At 34.2% G+C, this 25,792-nt stretch overlaps 2 protein-coding genes and 1 pseudogene across 2 annotated transcripts; 1 reads left to right on the top strand and 2 right to left on the bottom strand.

Moving 5' to 3' along the window:
- Window positions 1-1,125: 1,125 nt before the first annotated feature.
- On the bottom strand, window positions 1,126-2,143 carry LOC149408187 (uncharacterized; annotated as a pseudogene).
- Window positions 2,144-5,690: 3,547 nt separating this feature from the next.
- On the top strand, window positions 5,691-8,048 carry LOC149408186 (Cytochrome c oxidase biogenesis protein Cmc1-like protein). Its single transcript, XM_089616267.1, has 3 exons — window positions 5,691-5,844; window positions 5,923-6,070; window positions 7,613-8,048. Exons 1-3 carry the CDS (start codon window positions 5,790-5,792, stop codon window positions 7,689-7,691), a joined length of 282 nt encoding a protein of 93 aa, XP_089472393.1. The 5' UTR covers window positions 5,691-5,789; the 3' UTR covers window positions 7,692-8,048.
- Window positions 8,049-10,829: 2,781 nt separating this feature from the next.
- Window positions 10,830-14,938, bottom strand: LOC149408185 (T-complex protein 1 subunit zeta 1). The gene is made up of 15 exons (XM_089616266.1): window positions 14,605-14,938; window positions 14,441-14,504; window positions 14,188-14,323; window positions 13,922-14,073; window positions 13,793-13,840; window positions 13,595-13,687; window positions 13,353-13,459; window positions 13,037-13,151; window positions 12,840-12,926; window positions 12,375-12,579; window positions 12,147-12,241; window positions 11,821-11,889; window positions 11,617-11,724; window positions 11,371-11,489; window positions 10,830-11,200 (listed from the first exon to the last, which is right to left on the bottom strand). Exons 1-15 carry the CDS (start codon window positions 14,736-14,738, stop codon window positions 11,125-11,127), a joined length of 1,608 nt encoding a protein of 535 aa, XP_089472392.1. The 5' UTR covers window positions 14,739-14,938; the 3' UTR covers window positions 10,830-11,124.
- Window positions 14,939-25,792: the final 10,854 nt, after the last annotated feature.

The raw sequence follows: 25,792 nt of genomic DNA, 5'->3' as shown, positions 1-25,792 counted from the left end.
ACTAGTGGTGTACATATTTATAACAAAAAATTAGAAAAATAGCCAACTTAAACGTTTCATATTGCTAAATAGCAAAAGTTTGGTAAATATTATGTAAATAGCCATAAATGATGACGTGGTTTAATATGACAGTGATTATTTACTTAATATTTACGTTTGTAAATATATAAAATTGGCTATTTACATAATATTTACCAAACCTTGGCTATATAGCAATTCCTAACGTTTAAATTGGCTATTTTGCTAAATTACCCTATTTATAAACGTTTTCATGATTAAAAAATGACGATATTTTTTTAAAGGGTAGCAATGTAAACTCCCCTAAAATATTATAAGATCTAAAAGGATCTCAATTGTTGCAATCAATTGGATTTAAAAACGTAACATCCAAACATTTAGCTTGGGTGGTCTCATCTTGCGTGAAGACATGAGTTCAATCTCCTCGAGAGAGTGATTGATCTCTAATATTTGATCTTTATAAAAAAAAATTGTAATCTGAATTGAAATATTCCAATTAATAAGTCTATGATATATACGAATGAAAAATAGTAAAAAAAAAAAAAAAACCCCGTTTATAGGTCATGGATTCATTTTTCCATTGTCTTCATAATTCATAATACTTCTTAACATGGTATTAGATGTAATAATTCAAACGAATGCTGAAGATGAGTGCACACAAATAATCACGATCTGGAGGGGATATGTTCGCATCATATAAAAATAATTAGACTTAGGGTTACTCCAATGGCACGCTATAACAACATATATAACGTCCAAAATGCTCCAATTGCACGTTATCTGACACGGTATAAATGCAATGTGATACAGAGTCACACTAAATTTGTCGTGACACTGTATCACACGGTATAAATGCAGTGTGATACAGTCATAAATTGACTACAAAAAACACATTAAAATAAACTTCAAGTAAAACATAAAAAAATTTAAACATAGATTACAAAGTTTAAATTAAACACACAAAATAAAATAAAATAAAAACTAAAAACAATAACATAATTTTAAAAGACATAGTAAATATACTTAAAACACAATTTAATAACCGGGAAAATTATTTCCAGTTCCGTCAAGATAATTATAATACTGAGTAAAATCTTGATCTTTATCTCATTGAGTTTGATCTCCCTGAGCTTGATCTCGTTGATAATTAGATGCTCGATATTGAGGTCCATGATATTGGGAACCTTCTCCTTGTTCTTCATATTGGTTCGTCTGTGCTCTTTTTTGCATAATTTTTCCTATTTCTTTTACTAGAAATTCATGCATAATTGGGTCGGATATAGTATCCAAATTCATGAATAAAATTTTATTCTCTTCTTTCATTTGAGCTAGCTCAATCTTTTTCTTTTGAATGTCATTTTTTTGTCTCTGAACTTCAATTCTATCAATATTAGAATCTTTAATAGTTCGGACAAGACTCTCATTTTTGTCCATCATTTTTTTAAATTCTTCAGCATCTTTTTACTGTTTCTTTGCTTTTTTTACACCAATTGGTCTTCCAGATAAATTGCAAGTGCCTTCTTGATCGTTCATGTTAAGATCAAATGAATTCATACCGGTTACAGGTGACTCGGTAGAAAATGATGACGATGAAGGATAGTTACAACTCGGGGACTTGGTATTTGAGCTGTTACCAGCAAATTTCTCAATTCCCTTAAGAATGGGCCACACATGGTCGAATTTGAAGCCCCTCTTGTATTTGGCATCCTCTACCAATAAAATCTTCGCTTGAGTTAACTATTACATATTGATAAAAGAATAATGATAAAAAAAAATTAGTTAGTACAAATAAAAAATAAATATAATGTATACATATTATCGACAAAATAAATACTTACAATGTCTTGTTTCGAAGCACCCTGGGATTCTTATTTTCAATCTGGTTAATACATCCCCTTAGTTTCAAAACAGCAGAAAGAATGGTTGTCATTCTAGTTTCTAAAGATCTTCTTGGTCTAACTTTTTTGGATTCCATTTGAGTGATACTCTGTTTCAATTCTTGCCCAAAATTGATCTTTTTTTTTTGGGAAATCCCTATGATTGGGTTATGAGAAATATCAATATAGGTATGACACAAGAGTATATCTTCTTGAACAGAGTATGAAGAACTACGACTTGAAGTCATGTTTGAAGAAATGAGTTGAAGAATGAATTTGTGAGGAAATGAGTTGAAGAGTAAGTCTTATATATATAGAACTTCAATGGCTAGATTTTAGAAATGTTTGAAGAAATGCAACGGCTAGATTTTAGATCTAAAAATTCAATGGTCTAGATCTATTTGTTCCTTTCTGATAATGCTTAGAGACAAGATGTGACAATATAATGCAACGGCTAGATTTTAGATCTAGAAATTCAATGGTCTAGATCTATTTGTTTCTTTCTGATAATGCTTAGAGACAAGATGTGACAATACAATGCAACGGCTAGATTTTAGATCTAGAAATTCAATGGTCTAGATCTATTTGTTTCTTTCTGATAATGCTCAAAGACAAGATGTGACAATACAATGCAACGACTAGATTTTATATCTAGAAATTCAATGGTCTAGATCTATTTGTTTCTTTCTATAAATGATGAGTTTCATACTTGAAAAAATGTCATCACCTTCTTTACCGTATACTTCTTCTCATCATAAACGATGAATTTTCAATATGGTAGTTCATCATATATACCATCTTCTTCTTCTTCTTCTTCTTCTTCTTCTTCTTCTTCTTCTTCTTCTTCTTCTTCTTCAGAGAATGAATTTTATGAAGATCTAGAAAACAAAGTCATATCTCAAATTACTGAAAACAACAATTTTATGCTAAATCGTATGCTAAATACCGAAGGCTCTCATCGTGGATCTATTCCTGGTCATATAGCTATCAACCGTGATCGGGAACATGCCGCTCGCAATCTGTTCAACGACTATTTTGCAGAAAATCCTCGATTCCCAGAGACAATGTTCCGACGAAGATTTCGAATGAACAGAGCTTTATTTCTTCGAATTCATGATGCTGTGCAAAGGCATGGCAATTACTTTGTCCAACGAAGAGATGGACTCGGTAAACTCGAGTTGTCTAGTTTGACTAACAGTCGCATTTCAAATGTTGGCATATGGATCACCAGCAGACTCCACCGATGAGTATATCAAAATAGGTGAGTCCACAACTTGGAATGCTTGAAGCGATTTTGCCGTGCTATAGTCGAGGTGTTTGGAGGCCATTATCTTCGAGCACCTGATGCCAATGGCGTTGCAAGGCTACTCCACATTAATGAGCGTCGAGGATTTCCAGGTATGTTGGGTAGTTTAGATTGTATGCATTGGAAGTGGAAAAACCGCCCAACAGTTTTGGGAGGTCACTATGCTGGACGTAGTGGATCTCCTACGATTATTCTAGAAGCTGTAGCTGATTATGATCTTTGGATATGACATGCATATTTCGGTCTACCAGGATCTAATAATGATATTAATGTGCTAGAGGCATCTCATCTTTTTGCTAATCTTGCTGAGGGTACTGCTCCACCGGCCAATTATGTCATTAATGGAAAAGAATATAATATGAGTTATTATCTAGCTGATGGCATATACCCAAAATGATCGACACTTGTTCAAAGTATTCACGATCCACGTGGTCCAAAAAAGAGTTATTTGCAATGAAACAAGAAGCATGTAGAAAGGATGTGGAGCGTGCATTTGGAGTGTTGAAGTCAAGATTTGCAATTGTGGCCGGACCATCCCGCTTTTGGAGTAAGAAAGTGTTACATGATATCATGACATCGTGTATTATTTTGCATAATACGATAATAGAAGATGAACGCGATGTTAATCCAACCATTGAAGAACGAGCCGAAGTTCCAAATAAAGAAGTTGAGATGGGGGGCGATGAAGATGCTCGATTTCAACAATTCTTAGCTCGACACCGACAAATCAAGAATAGAGACGCTCATATTGAACTTCGTAATACACAGAGCCGGCTCAAGGGGAGGGCGAGAAGGGCAACGGCCCAAGGCCCCCACCCTGAGCAAGCCCCGTTTTTAAGAGCATTTCATTCAGCCCAGTTCATTTATGGTAGAAAAATGGCCCAATGTATTTTATAGGGGATAGTGAACGTATCTCTAATAGTTCAGTTGTCTTTATATTGCGTTAACATTAGTCTTTTTTTTTTCTTTTGAAAATCGTTAACATTAGTTAGTTATAATGACTCTTATATATATAGTATTCCTTTTACGAATGCCAACTGTTTCATACGTTAGCTATGTACCAAGAATGCGTTGACAATAATACCAATTCAAAGAATTTTGTAACATTAACAATTAACAAGTATTTTATTATTATTATTATTATGAAACAGGTAACAATTTTTTTTTTTACCATTATTTGTCTCAGTTGATCTCTTTCTCTTATTTTACTAGATTATCTCAAATAAACTTATAAAGTATTTAAACCACACAAATATATATATATATATATATATATATATATATATATATATGTGACTTCTAGTCCAGAGATAGCAAGAAATGAACAGAAATACAATAAATATAAGTTTCGATGAAGGATAAACATCTTGGTTAGATTATTTTTTGGGTTTTTTCTAAACAATTCTATTTTTTTTTATGTAGTGTCATAGTAATTATTATTTCATTTTGAAACTCAGTTTTATCATAAAAAAGAAAAATAATATATATATATATATATATATATATATATATATATATATATGTGTGAGTAAATTTCTTGGTCTTTTCTAAAAATATGATTAATTAATGATAAAAAGGCCCATTTTAATTGATCGCCCAAGGCCCCCTAATATATATGAATATACTAATTCTGATAATTAGTATGATGTAATCTATATTTCAAATGTATGATTTTTTTATGTTGAATTATTTAAATGTAATATTTTTTTTATTAATGTTATTTTTATTTCAATTTTTTTATTTATTTGATTTTTTGTTAAATATTGGTAAGTAATAAATAATTTTAATCCCTTAATTAAAAAATATAAACATTATAATTATTTTTTGAAATATTTATTAATAAAGGGATTGTATAATTTTAATAATATAATAATGGTGAATAGTATTTTTAGTGTGAAATTTAGGGTTGTGGTTGGAGTTGGAAAAAAATTTGGTGTTAAATCAACACAAAAATTGTGTGATTTCAACACCAAATATACAAAATGGGTTGAAGTTGCTCTTAACAAGATTAATAGAATGTAAATTTTTTCTTTTTCTTTCGCAATATATAAAAGAAAAAGAAAAGTTGTAGTAAAAGTCACGTCCTTTTCTAAGCATATGGGCTATCGGTTCAACTCTTCATCAGCCATGAACTGAATGGGGATTACAAAAATAGCAATTTTGAAGTATAATATTTTAAAATAGTGATTATTTTGTATTATTTTATCAAATGAAAAACAATTATTTTTGTTACAAATAAAGAAGTAAATACTAAATAAAGTTAAATAGAACCAAATTTTAAGAAAATAGTGTAAGCATCAAGAAAAATCAAGAATTTTAAGTGGGTTTTTTTTTTTTTTTTTTTTTTTTTTTTTTTTTCGCTATAAAAACTTTAAATACGCTATTAGTGAGATAAGTTACAAAAAATGGTTACCAGCAATTGAATTAGAAGCCTAGCTAGTCTTCGTTACAAAGCCCGATAACAAAGGCCCAATAAGAAACCAACACATTTGGCACCACCGCAAAAGAGCAAAGCATTATACTCCGATTCAGAAACAAGAGGAGTGAGAGAGGTCTGACCAGCGAAGAGGGTTCGTCGCTGATCATCAATGGGTTACTTGCAAGAGGCGCGCGAAAATCACGTGAAGAAGAAGGTCGAGGAAGGTAAGATATGGGAAACCAGTTCTCCGTTTCACCATCGTCTTCGTTTTGTTGAGCTAACAGTGTTGATTGTTGGTGTAGCCCTGCGAAGCAAAATGAAACAGAAGGCTTTGAAAGAGTGCGACGATTATGCTCATAAATACGCACAGTGTGCCACTGGGAGGACCATTTCCGTGATCTGGCAATGTCGCAAGCAAGCTGGCGAGTTGAATAATTGCCTTCATCAATTGTGAGTCTTTTGTCTTCATTACATATTGGACAAATACAGAATTCTTAACCAAACAATTAGCAACAACTTCTCCAATTGCATTCGCTTAATACAAGAAAAAAAAAATCCATCTTCGGTTTCTCTCAGCTTTGCCCATTGCTATGTAGTCGTCCTGTCTGCACATTGAAATTTGTAGAAACCCATTGCATTGCATGTTATTGAGATGATGATAGGTGGTTTCAATTTTGTATTTCAACGTTTGGACTAAAATAGAGAACTAAAAAGTTTCTAAGAAATGACCTTGCTTTAGATTTGGAACACTCAGAATAAGTCTACCTTCAACGAAGAGTCGTGGAATTCGAATAGGTTGATCGATAGTTTAAATCATTGTATCGCCCTTTGGCTCTTTTCCTCTTGCAATGAGTTCAAGTCCTTCTCTTCAGCGGACTTGGCTAGGGAATGGTCTAGCGCTCTGTAGTTCCCGATTTTCAGGGTCTTTTGCTTCTTGTTTTCGGCTTCTATGCACTCTTTGTATTCTTCTCCGGCCTCGCCGTGATGTGTTAATAAAGTTTCGATGTTTCTTTTAAAAAAAGTTAGTCCGAGATTTTGTTCTTTGTATTCTTCTCCGGCCTCGCCGTGATGTGTTAATAAAGTTCCGATGTTTCTTTTAAAAAAAGTTAGTCCGAGATTTTTTTCTTTGTATTCTTCTCCGGCCTCGCTGTGATGTGTTAATAAAGTTCCGATGTTTCTTTTAAAAAAAGTTAGTCCGAGATTTTGTTCTTTGTATTCTTCTCCGGCCTCGCCGTGATGTGTTAATAAAGTTCCGATGTTTCTTTTAAAAAAAGTTAGTCCGAGATTTTGTTCTTTGTATTCTTCTCCGGCCTCGCCGTGATGTGTTAATAAAGTTCCGATGTTTCTTTTAAAAAAAGTTGGTCCGAGATTTTGTTCTTTGTATTCTTCTCCGGCCTCGCCGTGATGTGTTAATAAAGTTCCGATGTTTCTTTTAAAAAAATTTAGTCCGAGATTTTGGTATGTACAATATCTGTTAATTCATCGAGTGTATGTGTGGTTATGTTTTATTTGGTCACACTGCAAATTCAAGTCTGTTGATGAATTGTTTGAATGATCTCTATAGGCTTTAGAAAGGTTGGGAGATTTTTACTTGGCTACTAGTTAACGTTTGGGACTAGATATTGGTGTGTTTTTTCGGGCGGTGGAAATTCAATGTAATGCCTCATCTTAACTAGGTTTTTAACCTTTTTTTAAAAGAAGGTTTTTAGCATTTGATAAGGTATTATATAGTTTCGTGTCACCAGTGGGAATTGAGATTTTGCAGCAGAAATGTTCTCAGCTTAAGCAGGTTTCAATATTTTTTGTGATAGCTATTATGGGGTTGAGATCCAGAAATTTAACATTTTAAAGCGGGTTCTTGAGATGTTGATTAATTCTTATGAAATGGTTCGTGACAATGAAGTAGCGTTGTTGTAAGAGTTTAAACTAAAAAAATGAACTTAAACATGAACTTACGAGTTACTCACAAGTTTTGGCTCTCCATTTCCGTAGCACAAATGACGAAGTTTTGGAAGAAATGAAGCGAAGTTACATGCTTCAAGAAGAAGCAAAAAGATCAGCTGGTGTCTAAGCTCGCTCCTTTTACCAAGAAGAAAGGAAGAGAAATTAGGGACGATTGGATTGTTTCTGCATGCGAGGGAGGATATAGCTTGAGAAGAAAACTTGTATTCGGAGGATCTGATCTGTAATTGTATTTTGGCAGAAAGTGAAAAACACAAAATGCTTGCTTTCTGCTCAAATTGATGAAGTTTTGATATTTTCAAGACCATCATTTTCTCTGTTCGTAGTGAGAAGTTTCAGCCATAGCAAGAGATCTTACAATCATGGAGAAGCTTTTGCTTCCTTTTATTCATTTACACAATGAACTCAAGAGTGAGAATAAATGTCGTGGATACCAAGAAGAATTTTTTTATATTTTTTATATTTTTTATTTATTTATTTTTTTTTTTTTTAAGGAACTAATCACATAGCACATCTATTAATCTTTTCAGACAAAAAATACTTTTAACCTCAATATCCTTCTAAGCTTCTCAAGACTAAAGCCACAAAACTCTTGCAAACCACACAACTCATCCGTCGAATTTTTTTAATTTTTTTTTTCAAGAAAGAGATTATAGGTTTTTATGCATTGGTTTAAATAAATTTTAGATCAAGCTTTAGTTAAACTTTGCTTTTCAGCTAACTCTGCACTAACTCTTCGATATATTTCTTGTTGGAAATAGCCTTGATCCCATTGATACCGAGTGGGACCAAATAATTCAATCGGGGTAGTTGCTGAGCCATACCACAGTTCCAGCAACTACAAAAGCTGCAAAAAAGACAGCAACGATACTACTGAAAAGGACGGTTTCAATATTTCCCAACGTCTATACTCTATTTGAGAGAGACTTTCAAACTGAATCTAAAGGTTCTTTCAGAAGTGAAAGAATATAACTAGCAATTGGGAGTACCCATCTCCACCTCATTTGGGTGGGGTACGCCTAGAGGCGCATAAAAGGAAAGGGAGGTAAGGAAGGAAGTGAAGGATTAAAGTTTTCCCGCGTGGCATCCCGCTTTTCTATCTTATTTAGACTTGTATGTAACTATTGAGAGTGATGATATTATACATAACGCGACTAACTCAAAAAGTTTTATTTTAGTTCAAAATGACCAATACGTAGAATCAGAAAAAAGTGATTGCCGAGATTCGCGCAGCAACATACACTTTCAATTTTAAAGAGATGGTTCGAAAACATATTTATTCTAACTCAGATGAAGAAATGCACTGGAGTACTGATGTTTATCATATGATTGATATGGATTAATGAAGAACTTAGTAAAAAAAAAATTATTTTTGGATAGGATTTTGTTTGGGGACTTTTATGAGGTATATAGCCATATTTATAGTTTCACATTGCTATATAGCCAACGTTTCGTAAATCTTAAGTAAATAGTCACGTCCATATACTTTACACGTAAAATATCTAAAAATACCCTATTAAAATTTCTGTTAAAAAATTCTCCAGATTTAAAATTAAATAAAATTTATTCTGAGGATTACTTAATAATTGTGATATACATGGAGAAAAAATCCACCACAAGAATTTTTTTTCTTCATAATTTAGGAATCAGTTGACTATTCAATTATTATCATTATTTAGAGTTATTTTCTTTTTCATATAATTATTTAAAATGATTTTAAAGCATTCTGATGCAATTCGATGTTGCATATTAACGACTACGTTGTTTCCAGTTATTGCATATCAACGACTATTTACAATTATTAACTTGTAATTTACTAATATTTTTGCAGTTAATATTTGAATCAGTTGACTATTTACGATATATTGATTTTTCATTGCAAAATAAACAAACTAGTTACACTATTTTTATACAATTATTTAGGACTGATTACAACTATTTACAGACGACGCATAACTCTATTTAGAGTCTCAATAGGCCTATGCCAGGAAGACCGTAACTAGCCTCGACCTCGTCGGATCCCGCAGTCCTCCGGCACGGCTTCATCGGATCCCGTAGTCCTCTGCCTTAGCCCATTTCAGGGCCACGATCACGTGAACACCGTAAGTCTCGATGAACCTGCAGTGCCACATGGAGATCATGAATGAGTGACTAAATGATAGAGAGACAGGGAGAGAGAGGAAAAGACAAAGGTGTTCGTACCTGGCGAGGGCGAGTGGGTCCCAAGAGGAAGGAACGATGTGCCTGACGTGGGATTGGAAGAGGAGGGGGAGTTTGGATGGCGACGAAGAAGAGGGAGAAGGAGACGGATTCGAAGGCGAGGGCCTTGGTGGAGGCGGCATCTTTCTGCCAAGCGTCGGAGAAGTCGAAGGCGGAGTTGAAGTGGCCGGTGGGGATCTTGCCGGAGAGTACGAGGTCGAGGTTGAGGTTGAAAACAAACCAACGTACCTGGCTGCGAGACGCGTAGGCCATTGTTGATGTTGCTACAATCAAAACGAATAAGAGAAAGATGCAGAGAATGAATAGTATGGATTTATTCCCCAAATTGTTGCAAAAATAGTAGGGATTTATTTGAAAAATTAATAACCAAATATACTGTTTAAATTTTGAAAATTAAATGAAAAAAAAATCAAAATTTAAATGAAATTTCGCAAAAATGAAAGATGGGCAAAACAAGCTGTGGATAAAAATTTCTGATAAAGCCACATCATCTTTATAGCTATTTACTTAAGATTTATGAAATGTTGGGTATATAACAATCACAAATGTTTTAGTTGGCTAGTAAGATCATTTATTGTAGCTTTCTTAAGTTATCGTTTGAAATAGGTTGCATTTATTCCGGCGGTTCGAGAGAGGGTGAAATTAGAAGAGATGCAATACATTGAAGTTCAAAGTTATTTTGTCGTACAATTGAAAGATTTGAAGTTAATGTCATACAATTGAAAGATTTGATGGTATTCGGATATGTAATCACTGTTAATTTGATTAACCTGATGTGTGAAAATTCAAATATTTCTATTACATGGAAATTAAATTGACATGCGATTAAGATTAAGAACTTTCTACAACATAAGTATTCCACTCATATTAATCTTCACGTTTTCACTCAAAAACGTCTTTGCGTGAAAATGAACCATGAAGCTTACATAATTCAAGTCTCATCACTTGTGAGAGAAACTATCATGTTTCAAACATTTCCATGCAACGAATCAGTGTAATTTCAAGCAACTTTATAAAGACAGCAGCATAAAATGCAAAAAAGTAAATTCATACATTTCACCGACAGAAAAAACGGGTAAAATAAAAAACCAATTCCAGGCAGAGCTACAACGAGCCTAGGATTAGAACACATATCTCACTACCAAAACTTGTGTAAAAGGAGCAAATTCTGAATTTCTCTTAACAAAATCAAAAACCCCCAACACAATTGTTTCCATTTAAAGTACACAACACAAGGTAGCTCAATGTCGGGTATCGCCACAACACACTAATAAGGAAACAAAACTAGAATTTCAACATGACCAAATTGGTACCAGCCAAAACTAAGTTGGCTTTCTCATATTACGCCCGGCACGAATCACTTCATCAACTAGCAGCAACTGAGATGCGATTACAGGCCTGCGAACACATATCTCAGATCAGCCAATGATGTACAATTTTTATACGAAACCGAGTCAAATGTAAAATGCTTCAAATGAATTAAACGATCGATCATTAAAGTGAAAGATATCCATATAATGTGACAAACAGTACTATATCAATGTAGTAATGTGTTAAATAATACATACCCTGAGTTTAGGATCTGGCGCTTCACTATGTAGTTATCGAAAATGCCCTCCATCAGCGGGTCAATAGGTTCTCCTGTGTTCTGGTTCAGACCCACAACATTCCCTCTGTCATGCTCTCCCTGAATAAACACATTCATTTTTTATAACTATTCTCTAGACCTCATTCGCAAAAAAAAAACAAAAAAAAAACAAAAAACAAAACAAAAAAGTGGATAATTACGTTAATAAGTGTGGTGAATCACGTACCGTAAGAGCGATGATCACATCTTGTGTGTCGAGACCCGAGTTCTCGGCAAGTGTTTTAGGTATCACAAGGAGGGCGTCAGCAAAAGCTTCAACACCAAGCTGAGCTCTCTGTTCCAAGTTTAACAGAATGGGATACATAAATCTGAGCAAATACTGTTTTCTAAACTTTGAAATCTTGTAAAGTGGATGAAAGATTTAAATTACCCCTTTAACAGTTTTTTTCACTTCATTTATGAGATACTGTCTAGCTGCAACTTCAAAAGCTCCAGCTCCCTGTACCGAGTGGTTAGATTAATTCTTAATTGATGCAAACTTAATGGCTATTGTTTTAATTGAACAACATAAAAGGAAAAAGCCATCAAAAGAAAACTTTAAACTCTCTTCGACAGTTGAATTTGTTTGCTTAAGGTACGGTTGCACACTAAGAGACATCTACATGAAACATAAATCTATCTAGAATGACAGGAAACGTGGAAACAAAACAACTGAAACATATCAAAATAGTAAATTTTTTTGAGAAGGAAACATACTAAGACAACAGCTTCATCTTCAATAGTATTTTTAACAGCTCTCAGTCCATCCCTGACGGCATCTTTAATCTGGGCAATTGTGTGGTCATTAGGACCTGCAGAAGCGAAGATGTCGATCATTATTATATAACGATTGTATCACGGCCATTCGTCAAAATGTGCTAACCAGACTTCTAGGCCAGAATACAATTCAGGGTCATTCTTTTGTCACGCTAACAAAGACAATACCTTTGATCAAGATTGTGCAAGAGTGTGGGTTCTTCACGCTCTCCACGAATGTATATTTCTCCTCCCCAAGGGTATGCTCGTAGACAAGTCCAGCCCAACCAAGGCAATCAGAACTGAGATCATCCACAGAGTTCATGGCTTCCCCTCCACATGCCAAAACCAACCTTTCCATGTTTCTCCTCTTTGCTCTTCTCAGCGCAACTATCTAAAAAATTGAGCATTTTCATCGGTGAACAACAATAAGAACTGAAAACGAGGTAATAATTTTGCACGGTCCAGCAATCTATGCCGCTTTTTTGAATTGTGTCCATCAACATTATCATATCAAAGTCAAACACCACAATTGTGGAAATTTCACTGAAGCAAACCTAATGCTTGATAGGACCCAGAACAGAATTCCCAGGAAATGGCAAGAAAATAGGCAGCCTAATATATTGATATTGTGAGTAAAAGTCTGTCACTTACCCCTTCTCTTGCAAGAAGATCCAGCGATGGGGGATCAATTCCCTTTTGATTGATAATAACAAAGTTATTTTCATTACCAGAACACACCTGCAAATGGCCAAAAAAAAAAAAAAATTATCAACAATATCATAAACTTGCTAAAGCCACATAACGAATAAGGTACTGAAAGTGATTCGAAATCAAATATGAAAGAGAACCTTGTTCTTCAATTCAATAATTTTTCTGACTCTTTCATCTACGGAACGCCTTTCCGCAGCAACCATAGCTTCTCTTTGCTCAGCATTGGAGTAGAAAAATCCTGAATTTACTTCGCTGTAGGGGAAACAATTGACTTAAATTACGCTGTTGAACTTGGTCCGAACAAAAATGTACTAATTGCCAACTTAGATTTACAAACTAAGAGAAAACTATCAAAATATGTTTAAAATACATCTCCCCCTTGTTCCCTTTTTTTGTGTGTGAAAGCAAACAAGAACAAGTTTTATTAAAAAGCGATAAAGGAGAAATGTCTACCTCTTCTCATACTCCAAAGACACATTCAACGTCAAAATGTAACAGTTCTCTGCACGTCTCTTCATATCAGGATGCCTTGAGCCGTGATCAAGAACAAGGCCCTCAACCTAAGAAAACAAAATAATGAGCTTCTCGAGAAGATTAACGGTAAAGCTAGAACACATTCATATTGTTCAAGGGAGATCAGTATCATTCATTCATTACTAAATAGTCAATAGAAATGATTAAGCATATTCACATACCAAACGGGTATCAACGTCGAATTTATGGCGCATATGCATAATCTCCACCATAAACAAATCGATCGGCTCGTCAGGCTTGCGAATGCAAAGAAGCTGCCAAATTATCAAATCACAAACTGTCACCTCTCAAGTGGCTTGGGATCGTAAACAACAAACAGATCTCATGCGCTAATAAAGTTGGCGCCTTTTAACACTCACCGCATCAACTACTATATCTGTTAACTGGTCAGCCATTTTCTCATATAGCTGTAGAATAGCACAAACTCATCAGCCTCAAATGGCATAAGCACGTACATTGAAACATAATCAACCAACCAAAAATCATACCTTCGTCCTCAGAGTTGTTCTCGCCACCATTTTTAGTATCTCTCTATCGGGCTCATCCCCGATCACCACCGGAGTCTTGAACCTTTCGAGAAACTGAAGAGTTGCCTTCTTGGCAATCTCAAAGCCGTCCACCAGTACTCGAGGATGCATCCCTGTTCAAATCAACCAGACCAAGAAAAAATTAATTATTTAACTAAATAAGTCAGAGAAAAGGAGCTGAACCTTAAACTCAAACAGTAAGGCCGACTGAAAACGATTTTGCTTGCCTTCGTCGATGTATCTTTCGGATCTCTTCAAAAGCTCGCCGATGAATATTACAGTGGAAGTAGTCCCGTCTCCGCTTATATCATCTTGTGCCACAGCTGTCCTCGCGATCATTATCGCCGTAGGATTTTGAATTTGCTACGAAACGATTTAACAACACTCAATATCTATCTTCTGAGAAAATCGCATTTCCTTAAAAAAAAAAATCAAGATCTAAGGAGAAACACACAAACACAAACGTAAAGTAGGGTTTACCATTTCTTTTAAAAGAGTATTTCCGTCTTTGGTGAGCTTGATATCTCCGGCTCCGCCAACAAGCCTGTGTAAGCACGAAATCTCAGCAGATTCACAAACGTATACGAACATACGCAGATATATACAGATGGAAATGGAAAATGCAAATGAAGAGAGATTATTACATCTTGATGGTTCCTTTAGGACCGAGATTGCTCTTGAGGACATCTTGTAGGCCCTTGGCGGCGTTGATGTTCATGTGCAGAGCCGCCGATTTGTTCAGGACCTCCGCGTTCGGGTTCAGCGCTCGGATAGACATGGCTATCGACTCGCGAGTTCGAGACTGAGTGAGTGTGGGAACGAGTCGAGTCTCTCTCTCTTTCTCTCTGCTCTGAGTTTTGTTTGCTCGGTGGGGTTTTAGGGCTTTCTTTCTTTCTGTCTAACCGAAGTAAAGGTCTAGACTATAGAGTTTGAGCTCTCTGTGATTTCGGCTTCCCTCGAAATTCGAAAAGGGTAAACCGCTGCTGTTTTTTTTTTTGTCTCCAAAACGCGCCGTTCCATTATTGGGCCCAAATGGGCCTCAAGTCTGGCTCTTTATGGCCTCTACTTCTGAGCCCATTTGAAACGGCCTTTTAGGCTACCTTAAATTCCTTTTTAAGAGCATTTGCCTTGCCACGGTGGAAAATAAACTCATGACCTCCACTTTGAATAACGTGTGAAATTGATCAAATTAAGTATCACTTGATTAGCCACTTTTTTTTTTGTTTGGGGAAATTATATCGAAATAAGAAAGTTAACCATATGGTCATTTCTTCGTTAAAAAATCTACCATAATATCTAGTAATTAAAAAAAAACATAAATCAAGATAAAGTACATGCATCATGTTATGTGAAAAATAAGCATAAGTTAAGCTATATTCTTAATATTTAAATAATTAAATTATTTTAATTGAGAATAATCATTCAAATATAATAGTTGAGGCTTGATTTATGTAATATATATAGCTAAGAAACCTATAGGTACTTAAAGTACCATTTTTCATTCAATCTTGGCTTATGTACCAAAATGATTGCTCAATTCATGGGGGACTACATGATTTGTCTCCAGAGCCGGTTCGATCTTTTCAGGGGCCTTGGACGATCTATAAAAAAAATACCTTTATATAATAATATTTTAATCAATAAAATATTAAAAATACATATTACAGTTTTGATACATAAAAAATTAATATATCAACTTATTATAGTACAACTAAATTTAATTACTACTGTTTTATTCGTTGACATAAAAGCTCTCTTTTTTTCTTAAAAAAAATACTCATGGTAATTCATTGTAGCATATAATCCAAGGTAATTCTGTATGAGTGTATTGTTTAACAGTATGGCCCAAAGTAGGAATGCTATTGCGCAAGCAATAAGTAGAATTGTTATAATTCTAGATTTTTAAATATTATATAGTCTTTGGATCTTTTAAATACAAGGACATTTGTATGTATGGATTATTTATTTATGAAATTGAGTAGTTTCTTTCTAATGAACATAAGAAAGCATCGGGTCTTTATATTAGCAGGCCTTGAAAATAACTAAAACATTAAGAGAACATAAAAGAGTTTTTCTATATTGTGAGTGAAGAAGAAATGCCGCTTGTGCCTGGATTTTGAAAAGCTACCACAGTGGACCATCACTATCAATAAATTTTTTTTATTACATCTACTTGAAAGAAATTACAAACAACATATCTAGTTTTCATTAAAACTATTATCGATAAACTACTCCCGTGATTTGAATTTTCATGCCGGTTGACAGTTTTTAAGATCTCCGAGATCCTCAGCATTCTTCGTTATAGATCGACACCAAGTCTTCTGAGCCATTCTCCGGATACGCTAGTACCAAGGCGTATGTCAACTCTATTGTCTCGCAATTACTCAAATAATGAGTCGGAATAATTTTCACTCTTTTGGGAAGTGTAGTGGACAAATGCTCTCAAGATGGATGAAATTTTTTTGACCACACACATGTGGAAGGAGGGGTTGCACGTTTTCCAAGAGTGGAAAAGTGCTATGTTGGTTGTTTTTGCTCAACCCTAGATCCCCTATATATAATTTTTCAACTATCTATGTTCAAGTTGAACCTAAATCGTCACTTTCCTGAATTTATTTGATCTGATTCCATTTAATACGAGATATTATTCGATGAATTGAATAAATAGAATGTCTCCTAAGTATCATAATAAATAGAATATTCAGATAAAATCTAATATTTTATTTACTTCATATATTATAATAGAAAAGGAGTAATATATAATATCTCTTTATATTCTCATAACTAATATAATTAAGGGTCTTTTAGCTATATAGTCATTCGAAAATAATGTGTTTGGGTTTTTTTTTTGTATTTTTGACTATATAGCTAAAAGACCCTTAATTATATTATTTATGAGAATATAAAGAGACATTATATATTTTCGAATATATATTTTTGTATATATGAGCTAAAAGACCCTTCATGTATTTTGTATTTTTGTGGCACTCAAAAATACAAAAAAAACCCAAAAACATCTATTTTTGAGTGCCACAAATAAGTTGAGGTGACTATTTACAAAAAAATAGATTAAACAGATTACTTATTCTATTTAATATGAGATACTTATTCTATGAATATAATAGATTAAATATCTCAAAGATATTTTAGCAAATGAAATATTCATATCGTATATAAAAATTATTTACTTCTCATATTAGAATATATGATTCAGGTAACTAAATAGTATATAGAATATCTCCATGATATTCTCATTAAATAATATAATTAATATATTATTTGTTTCTCACAATAAGATATACAAGAATTTGCTACAACTAGCCATTCTCCAAACTTCTTTTAAAATTCTAGTCAAAGTTTCATTTTATTAAATCAATAGCCCACTAAGAATTAAATTAATCAACTGAAGAATAAATTTATGTAACTCTTTAGTTGATTAATATACTGTAGGTCTGGTGAGTTATTTTTATAATAAAATAAAACTTAAACTACTTTTTTAAAAGATGGTAAGCTATTGGACTACTGACATAATTGCTCAGAAGATATATTATTATATAAATAGAGTAGTAGAGAATATCTTCATGATACTCTCATAAATAATTATTATAGTAAATACTCACCAAATCAGATCATATTTAATATATATATATATATATATATATATATATATATATATATATATTATTTATTACCTATTTGAGAAAAGCTCCAATCTTATTGGGCTTTAATAAAAAAAATCTAAGACTCATTTACAACATTGTACACGCCTACCGCAACCTAATTGGGCTTTGTGGGCTTATTTACCCATGTACAATATTGTAAAGTACTTACGAATGGGAAGGATGTTGCAACTATGTTGTAGTAGTGAGCTTGTAGTTAAATATCATATTTGCTACAAGAGTATCTTTGTCCATCTTGTCCGAGCCGACTAGGAGACGATTGACCTAATAATTCAAAGCTAGATGAAAACGAGCGAGAGCATAAACACCGTTATCTCTCTTCTTTCGTTTCATCAAATTTTGGTGATATTCCACTAAAATCCCATGACTGAATCTCTCTAAGCGATCAAAATTATATTCATTCGATATTTAGATAAAGTGTCTGTTGATATAATTAGTACATGTAGTCTACCATCCTTTAGAAATTTGTCTATTTGCCAAATTACATATTTATTGTGGAATTAATTATTTATTGTTGGAACAAGTATTTAATTAATTGAATTTTAAGTTGGGCCTCATGGACACTGTAAAATTCGAAAATTCCTAGGCTCAGTGCCACTAGTTGGGCAGCTACTATAGGGTTTAAATACCCAATATTCTATCTTTGATTAGTTGCTAGATTTATGGAAAAAAAAATTAGGTAACTAAATAAATAAGAGAGAAAATAATAATAATTGTTGAGATATTCTCTATCCATTAAATAAGGAAATAAGATATTATCATTTATTATCTCTCATAATTAATTTCCTAATATCTAGGAGAGAATAATGGTTGAGATATTCTCTCTCCATTAAATAAGAAAATAAGATATTGTCATTTATTCTCTCTCATGGATAATTTCCTAATATTTAGGAGAATAATTATGGTTGAGATATTCTCTCCATTAAATAAGGAAATAAGATATTTTCTTTATTCTCAAATATCTAGATTCTTTATATAAGAAAATAAGAAAATGTAATATCATAGATTCTGATCTTATGGATGAGAGAAAAAAAATAAGATTTGTAGTCAAGGTCCAATGTTCATACTTAACTACAAAATATGAATGAATATAGGAGAATAAGAAAACCGTAATGACTTCCTAAAATAACATATAAGAGTCGTGGAGAACACAAAAGAGACACGTGTGATACATGAAAAACAAGAGGAAAAATTCAATAACACTTTTCTGTGGTGGCCGATTTTTCTCCCTCTCCCTCTCCCTTGGAATTCGTAATTCCAATCCCAAAAATATGACACGACCCAAACTCCTAAATCGATAGTCTTTGTGAGATAACGAGAGCCCACACTTTATTCTTATCCATTCGGAGATTATGGTTCGAAGATTACGGTATCATCCATTGGAGATTCAAATGAAGAGAGTCCAGTCGTCGTTCCCGAAGATTCAAGACCGGAGATCAAAGATTGAAGATCAAGTAACTTGAGCTCAAAATTGGATCTTGAAGAACTCGATTGGAAGTTTCTGTAGCTGAATCCAAACCCGGAAGTATTATGAAATTTTATTTATCTTAAATTGGTTGCTTGAATTGCTGTCTAGTGTGTTTACTACTCATTTAAACAAATCTAGATCATATAATCGTATAATTAATTAGCTATATAGCGTAATTATTTATATTACGCACGGTTGTAGGGATATGTATTCCCAATAAAGGTATTTCGCTAACAATTTGGTGTCGGAGCGATTTTTCGTGATCGTTACCAACATGTTAAATCCCCAACAACCTGGAGTAGTCATCAACACAGACAAATACATAACTCTTCCCACTAAGACTTTTCACTTGCATTGGACCCATGATATCCATGCAGAGAAGCTCCAGAACACGAGACGTATTAAGATGTTGCACCATTTTGTGAGCTGTCTTGACTTGTTTTCAGACTTGGCAGTCACCACATATTTTTTTCCCTCTATCTTGAGCATAGGTATGCTAACAATAGCCTTCTCAGTTAAGATCTTCTTCATGCATCTCAGATTAAGATGGCCAAGTTTCTGATTCTACAATGTAGCTTCTTCAAACTTGAGATGAAACAATGTTGACTTTGAGAATCTCTGCTGGGGGTCCACATGTAGCTATTATCGGTGGATCATATTCCTTTCATTAGCTCAACGTGGTGCTTATCAGACACAATACATTCCTCTCGAGTAAAGTTAACAAACAAGTCTTGATCACAAAGTTGACTAATACTGATTAGATTTGTAATAAGACCATAACTAATAAGACATCTTTCAAGCAAGGAAGACCAGAGCAGTCAATTTTACCTTTACCACCATCGTCAAAGGTAACAATTCGAGTATTGCTTAAAATTAGTCAAATAGCTTTTAACATCGGTCATGTGACGAGAGCACCCACTATCAAAGTACCAATATTTAGTGGATGAAGCATGAAGAGAGGTGTATGCAATATAAGCCCGATGATCATATAGACTTTGGGGTTCTCTGGAGTCTGAATAGATTGATGTCTACGGGAGAATTGAGGAGGGTGAAGATTTCTCCCATAGACACGATAACAAAAAAGACGTATATGACCATGTCGACCATAGTAGTGACATCTCCAATGAGGTTTGTTGATAGGAGACCTTGTTGATCTATTAACAGATTGATGATCAGGAACAAGTGGAAGAACATGATTAGAGGAACTAGGAACAATAGTGAAGTCATCAGACACATTATTAGTGATAGATGCAGTAAATGCAACAAAATTGCTTATCAGATAAGATTCACTTTCGTCAGACTCATCAACGGAGATGGTAGCATTATAGCCTATTTTCTACTTTCTCATAAAATTTGGAAATTTTTTCTGAATATGCCCATACCATTCACATTCGCGACACTAAATTCCTTTAGATCTGTTGAAATTGTCGGAGTTGAATTTATCACCATCATAAACATTTCTTTGAGAATTTCTTCCTTTCTGATACTATTGTTGAGACTGATTGTCTCTAACAATAGGCGAGACATTCTTCCCACACATTTTGTCAAGTCTCATAATCACCATATTATAGTTCTTGGGAAGCATAGCAATAGTGTCATTAACATCGTCATCAGTTTCAGAATATACATGCTCCTTCTGATTATTAAATTCTTCAATAGCAATTATCTTCATCTTAAATATTTTAGGGAGAGCTCTCAGAATCTTTCGAACAAGTTTTTCATCACTCATGGGAACTCCAAGTGAGAAGGACCTATTAGTAATGTCACGGATGCACACATTGAACTCAACAATAATCTCTTCTTCATGCATATTCATGACCTCAAACTTAGTGGTAATAATATGGAGTTTTGAACTACGCACTTTGGAAGTCCCCTCATGGGCAACTTCAAGAATCTCACATCCCTCCTTGGCACTCTTACATGTGTTACCAAAATCATCCTCATCTTCGGCATCATCACAGTCCTTCTCGTCTTTGGTGGACATGACCACACCCTTATCACCCTTATCATCTTTAACAGTGGGAGCAGTCCAACCATTGATAACACATTTCCATGTCTTGTTGTCGAAAAACTTAAGAAAGGTACACATCCTTGCTTTCCAATATCCAAAATTCGTCCCATTAAGAATAGGTGGACGATTAAAATATCCGTTTTCCCTAGTATTATTCATCAGAAATAGAAACGATCAACAACACAAGGAACACACTTTAAGATTTGGGTGCCCGGTCTGATACCAATCGAAATTCTGTTTAGTCAGAGACAAAATGTCGCACACAATGTAGAGACAATGTATGCAACAATCTATTCTGATTCAATAGATGGACAAATATAAAATAGTGCGTATCTGTAAATGACAAAAGGAATGGTAACTCAGTTCGGTGCAACTTCACCTACTCTGGAGGGCAGTGTGCCCAGTGGAAATGAAATTAATTATACGAAAAAGTAGTCAATAGTACAACAATGAACTTATATGAACGATCTTCAGTTCAAAGCCTTTTTCCTATTACTACCTATGAATTCCAACTCAGGCTCCTCATGAATCTGAGATCTCCTCAATTCCACTCTCAAACACTTTCACAATCTTTGGTATTCTTAAATGTCAACGCTCGTGAAAACTTCAATAAAAAAATCACATAATAATCCACACAATTCTCTAACATTCAATATATCTGGAATATTGTCTAGAGAATTAAACCACACACATCACAAAATAGGCTTCCTAGTTCACTGATCGTGCATGTCTAAGAATCCTAAAAGTGTAAATGAATGTGTCAAAGCTACTAAGGGGGAAACCTTCATTTTTTATAGTAGTAAACACCTCCGGAAGACGAATTAGGATTTCCTTACCGATTCACGCCGAGAAGATAAATGTAGAAGGTCTTCCGGAAGTATTCTGGCGAAACATGAAACTTGCCAGAAATACAGTTCTGCACAAAGTGATCAAAATGTCTCAACATATCCTGGAGCATGTTGCAAGACATCTTACCGAACAAACTTGCAGTAAAAAAAGAAGAAGCCAATTTCACACGTAAGAACACCGTATAATAATCCTATGTTCTTATCATATGTAGTTCTTGCAAATGGAGATGAAATAAAGACTTCCATTAAAGAAAGCTTATACTATACACTTTCATATTCTACTATCAATGGTAAATTATATTTAATCTCCATACACGGTACACACTTCTCAAATTTCGAATGATCTTCCCCAAAATATAACATTATTAATAAAATAATACTCTTGCTTCTCACCTCTATAAAAGTTATATCTTCCACATACTCAAAATCCTTATCCCACTGTCCTCCAAATCATCACTCTCTCCTCTCTTCTCTTATAACAATCTAGCTCTCTCGACTACTATTACAATGACGCTTATTCTAAACACAAAACTTCTTCTAAGCATGTTCTTCGTAATCTCGCTCTTCTAAATGAGCACCGCCATGAGAAAGCTGAACGAGATGGTCCAACAACAAGTTCAGCTCCTGAAGTACCACAACGGTCCTCTCCTCTCGGGTCAAATCTTAGTTAACCTAATATGGTATGTCAAATTCAAACCCGCACAAAGGGCCATAACTGCAATAATCAGGCTTGACTAAACCATATGCTAAGGAAAAGGCATTGCCAAAAAGATAATAATGACGATGACATATATAATTGTTCACTATAAAGGAGCTAAAAGAGTCGGGCCGGGTAGGTCTGACCCTTTTTCTCAAGCCCAACAAAAATCCAGGCTCAGATTCAACCCAAACTCTTTTATTGGAAGGTCGGATAGGGCCGGACCTAAGAAAAATGAATTTATGCCCAACACAGGACCAGACTCTCGACCCTTGGGGCCGGACTTGGGCTTGAAAAAGCCTAAATTAGGCCTAAAAAAACTCAAAACAATTTAATAAAAAACAGCAAAAATGTTAGTCAAAACATTTATATCATTAACAATAAAATTTATGTTTTTATATACGAAAAGTACTTTTCATATATAAAAACATAAATTTTAAACACAAATAGTATATTTATTTTATTTAAAAAAAGTTGGATCCGAATCGGGCCTAGTTAAGGCCTAGGTCGGGCTGGGCTTGATGACCTATACCCTAGGCCCTTCAAAAATATCAGTTTGGCCCGGGCCGGCCAAAATCTTCTAAAAAAGAGGACCGGGTTGGTTAATCCACGGTTGACCCGGCCCAATCGACATCACTATTGAAAACCCGTTGTGGTAGCATTTCTTGACGTGGCGAAAGATATTCTCATCATGACTAGGTATTTGGCATACATTTATTTTAATTAAATTATACATTACGAGAATCATTTCCTCGATGTGGAAAGAGCCAAATAGCGATTATTTCCACGACATAAATTTATCTCCGTCGTGGAAAGTAGCTCTCGTTCGGACGAAATTTTCTTTGCAAAAATGTTATTTTTCACACCATATTGTGAAAACACTACTTTCACGACGAAAGTCAATTTTCGTCGTGGACAGTAAAAAATCGGAATTTTTCACGACGAAAATCATTTTTCGTCATGGAAAGCAAGTGGTTGAGGGCTTCCACAACGGACAAAAACTTTTGTCGTAGAAAGTCTGTCGTGCAAGCCGACAACTTATACTAGTGTACAACTTTGGAAGTTTGGCCATACTTGTGGTGTGAAAAAAGCACTGTAAATCTCTTCAATTGAAATGTTATATATATTATTTTAATAATTTTCCAGTTCAGCACAAGCACCCGTACCTAATATTTAGCTACGCGTGAGGTTGACCATGAAACTTTATAAGGCATCTTTGATATCATAGCAAAGATTTTGTATCGGATTCTTCGTTAGCTTTATAGATTTGCATGGATGTGTGTGGACCGTGTGGTCATTGGTGAATACTCAACGTCCATACAACATGGTCATAGAATCATTAACGAAGTAAATTACTCATGCACGTGTGGCAAAATGAGATATGTAACTAGTATATTTGCATTATAAATATCGATCCATAATCCATGTGCTATTTGTGTGGGTATTAGGCATCTTCCTTATAATTTCTTACGAGCATATTGCCACGAAAGAAGGCATGAGGCGAAGTTAACACGTAAATGTATACGTACGCAGAAATAAATATGCCATGGTAAAGTGAAAAACCAATTGTGGTCGGTCTTAAACTACAAAAAACCACAGGTTTTATTTCTCTCTTATCACTCACCAGTCAACACCGCATTGTCTATGTAGATTAATTAGTGCATCGAAAAAGACAAAAAGGAATACTTAAAGGAATAAAGACATGAATCGCATTATCCATGCAGGTTTTGAAGTTGGATAAAGCACGAAACAGAGATATGAAAATTGTGGAAAGTGCATAGTATTTTTTTCTCCGAAACTTATCTTAGAAGTAACGTGTTTAAAATTTTATGGTAAAAATAATATTTTTCAAGTAACTAATAATAATAATTTTTTTTCATAATTCTATTTAAATGCTTTGTTATTAATAAGAGTTTCATTTATTATCGTTTAATTTATATTCATAAGAAAAATTACTATAGATCACAGTTAAAAAGCGATATTTTTATATGAAAATAAATTTACAACTATTTTCATAAATAATCATTAAAAAAGAGTTATTTTTGATTTTTTTTATCATTAAAAAATTATTAGATGAAATAATTTCAATATTTTTTACGAATTTTCAACCACAAAAAAAATGATTATGTTATCCTATATATGATGTAAATATACTTTTTTAACAAGAAACTAAATTTAGTATATATATATATATCGCTAAAAATCAAGTTGTGCATGCACATACTACAAAAATAATGTCTCTCATCAGAATTAAAAAAAAAAAATTATATATCTTTGTGTAAAGTTTGTACATGGGGCAGAGATATATATTGTAATTTTATAGTTGATTCCCTGGATTCGAATAATTTTTATTTTTATTTTTTATTTTTTATTTTTTTTTTCTTTTCTGACCGGACCATGTGAATTATACCCTGAAGGTGGATTTTTTTGGTATAAAATCTTCAGAAGGTGACCGATTTATCCCATTGTTATCCTTGAGGGCATGACTTGAAAATAAAAAATAAACTTTTTGTGCTTGTGATTTGCTTAACTCGCTTCTTTATAAGCATATCAAAGATCATACAACTCACTAGCTACGATTCGTTATGATAACGTGTGAAAATGTGAACGCGTTCATATTTGTGGGATTAGTATCAAAGATAGTCACACATCGACTGAGTATTACGATCTTGGGCTCTTTATAAGGCTTGTGGGTTACTCCTCTAATTACCAAGTTTGGTTTTAAATGAAACCCCACACCTTTAAGATGGTATTAGAGCGGGGCCCATTCTCGGTTGTGGGCTACTTGATCGGGCCTATACATCACGCTTCCAGTGCCTGTGCCAATGTGTGGCTATGCCTGTGCGCATGAGGGGGTGTATCAAAGATAGTCCCACATCGACTGGGTATACGATCCTGGGCTCTTTATAAAGCTTGTGGGTTACTCCTCTAATTACCAAGCTTGGTTTTAGATGGAACCCCACACTTTTAAGATGGTATCAGAGCGGGACCCATTCTCGGTTGTGGGCTACCTGATCGGGCCTATACTTCACGCTTCCAGTGCCTGTGCCAATGTGTGCTTGTGCACGTGAGGGGGTGTATCAAGGATAGTCCCACATCGACTGGGTATTACGATCCTGGGCTTTTTA

This window comes from Urtica dioica, chromosome 1, assembly GCF_054948205.1.
Source record: "Urtica dioica subsp. dioica isolate 48M chromosome 1, U.dioica_male_clone48M_v1_H2, whole genome shotgun sequence".
Taxonomy (NCBI): domain Eukaryota; kingdom Viridiplantae; phylum Streptophyta; class Magnoliopsida; order Rosales; family Urticaceae; genus Urtica; species Urtica dioica.
This window is presented reverse-complemented; position numbering and strand designations above follow the sequence as displayed.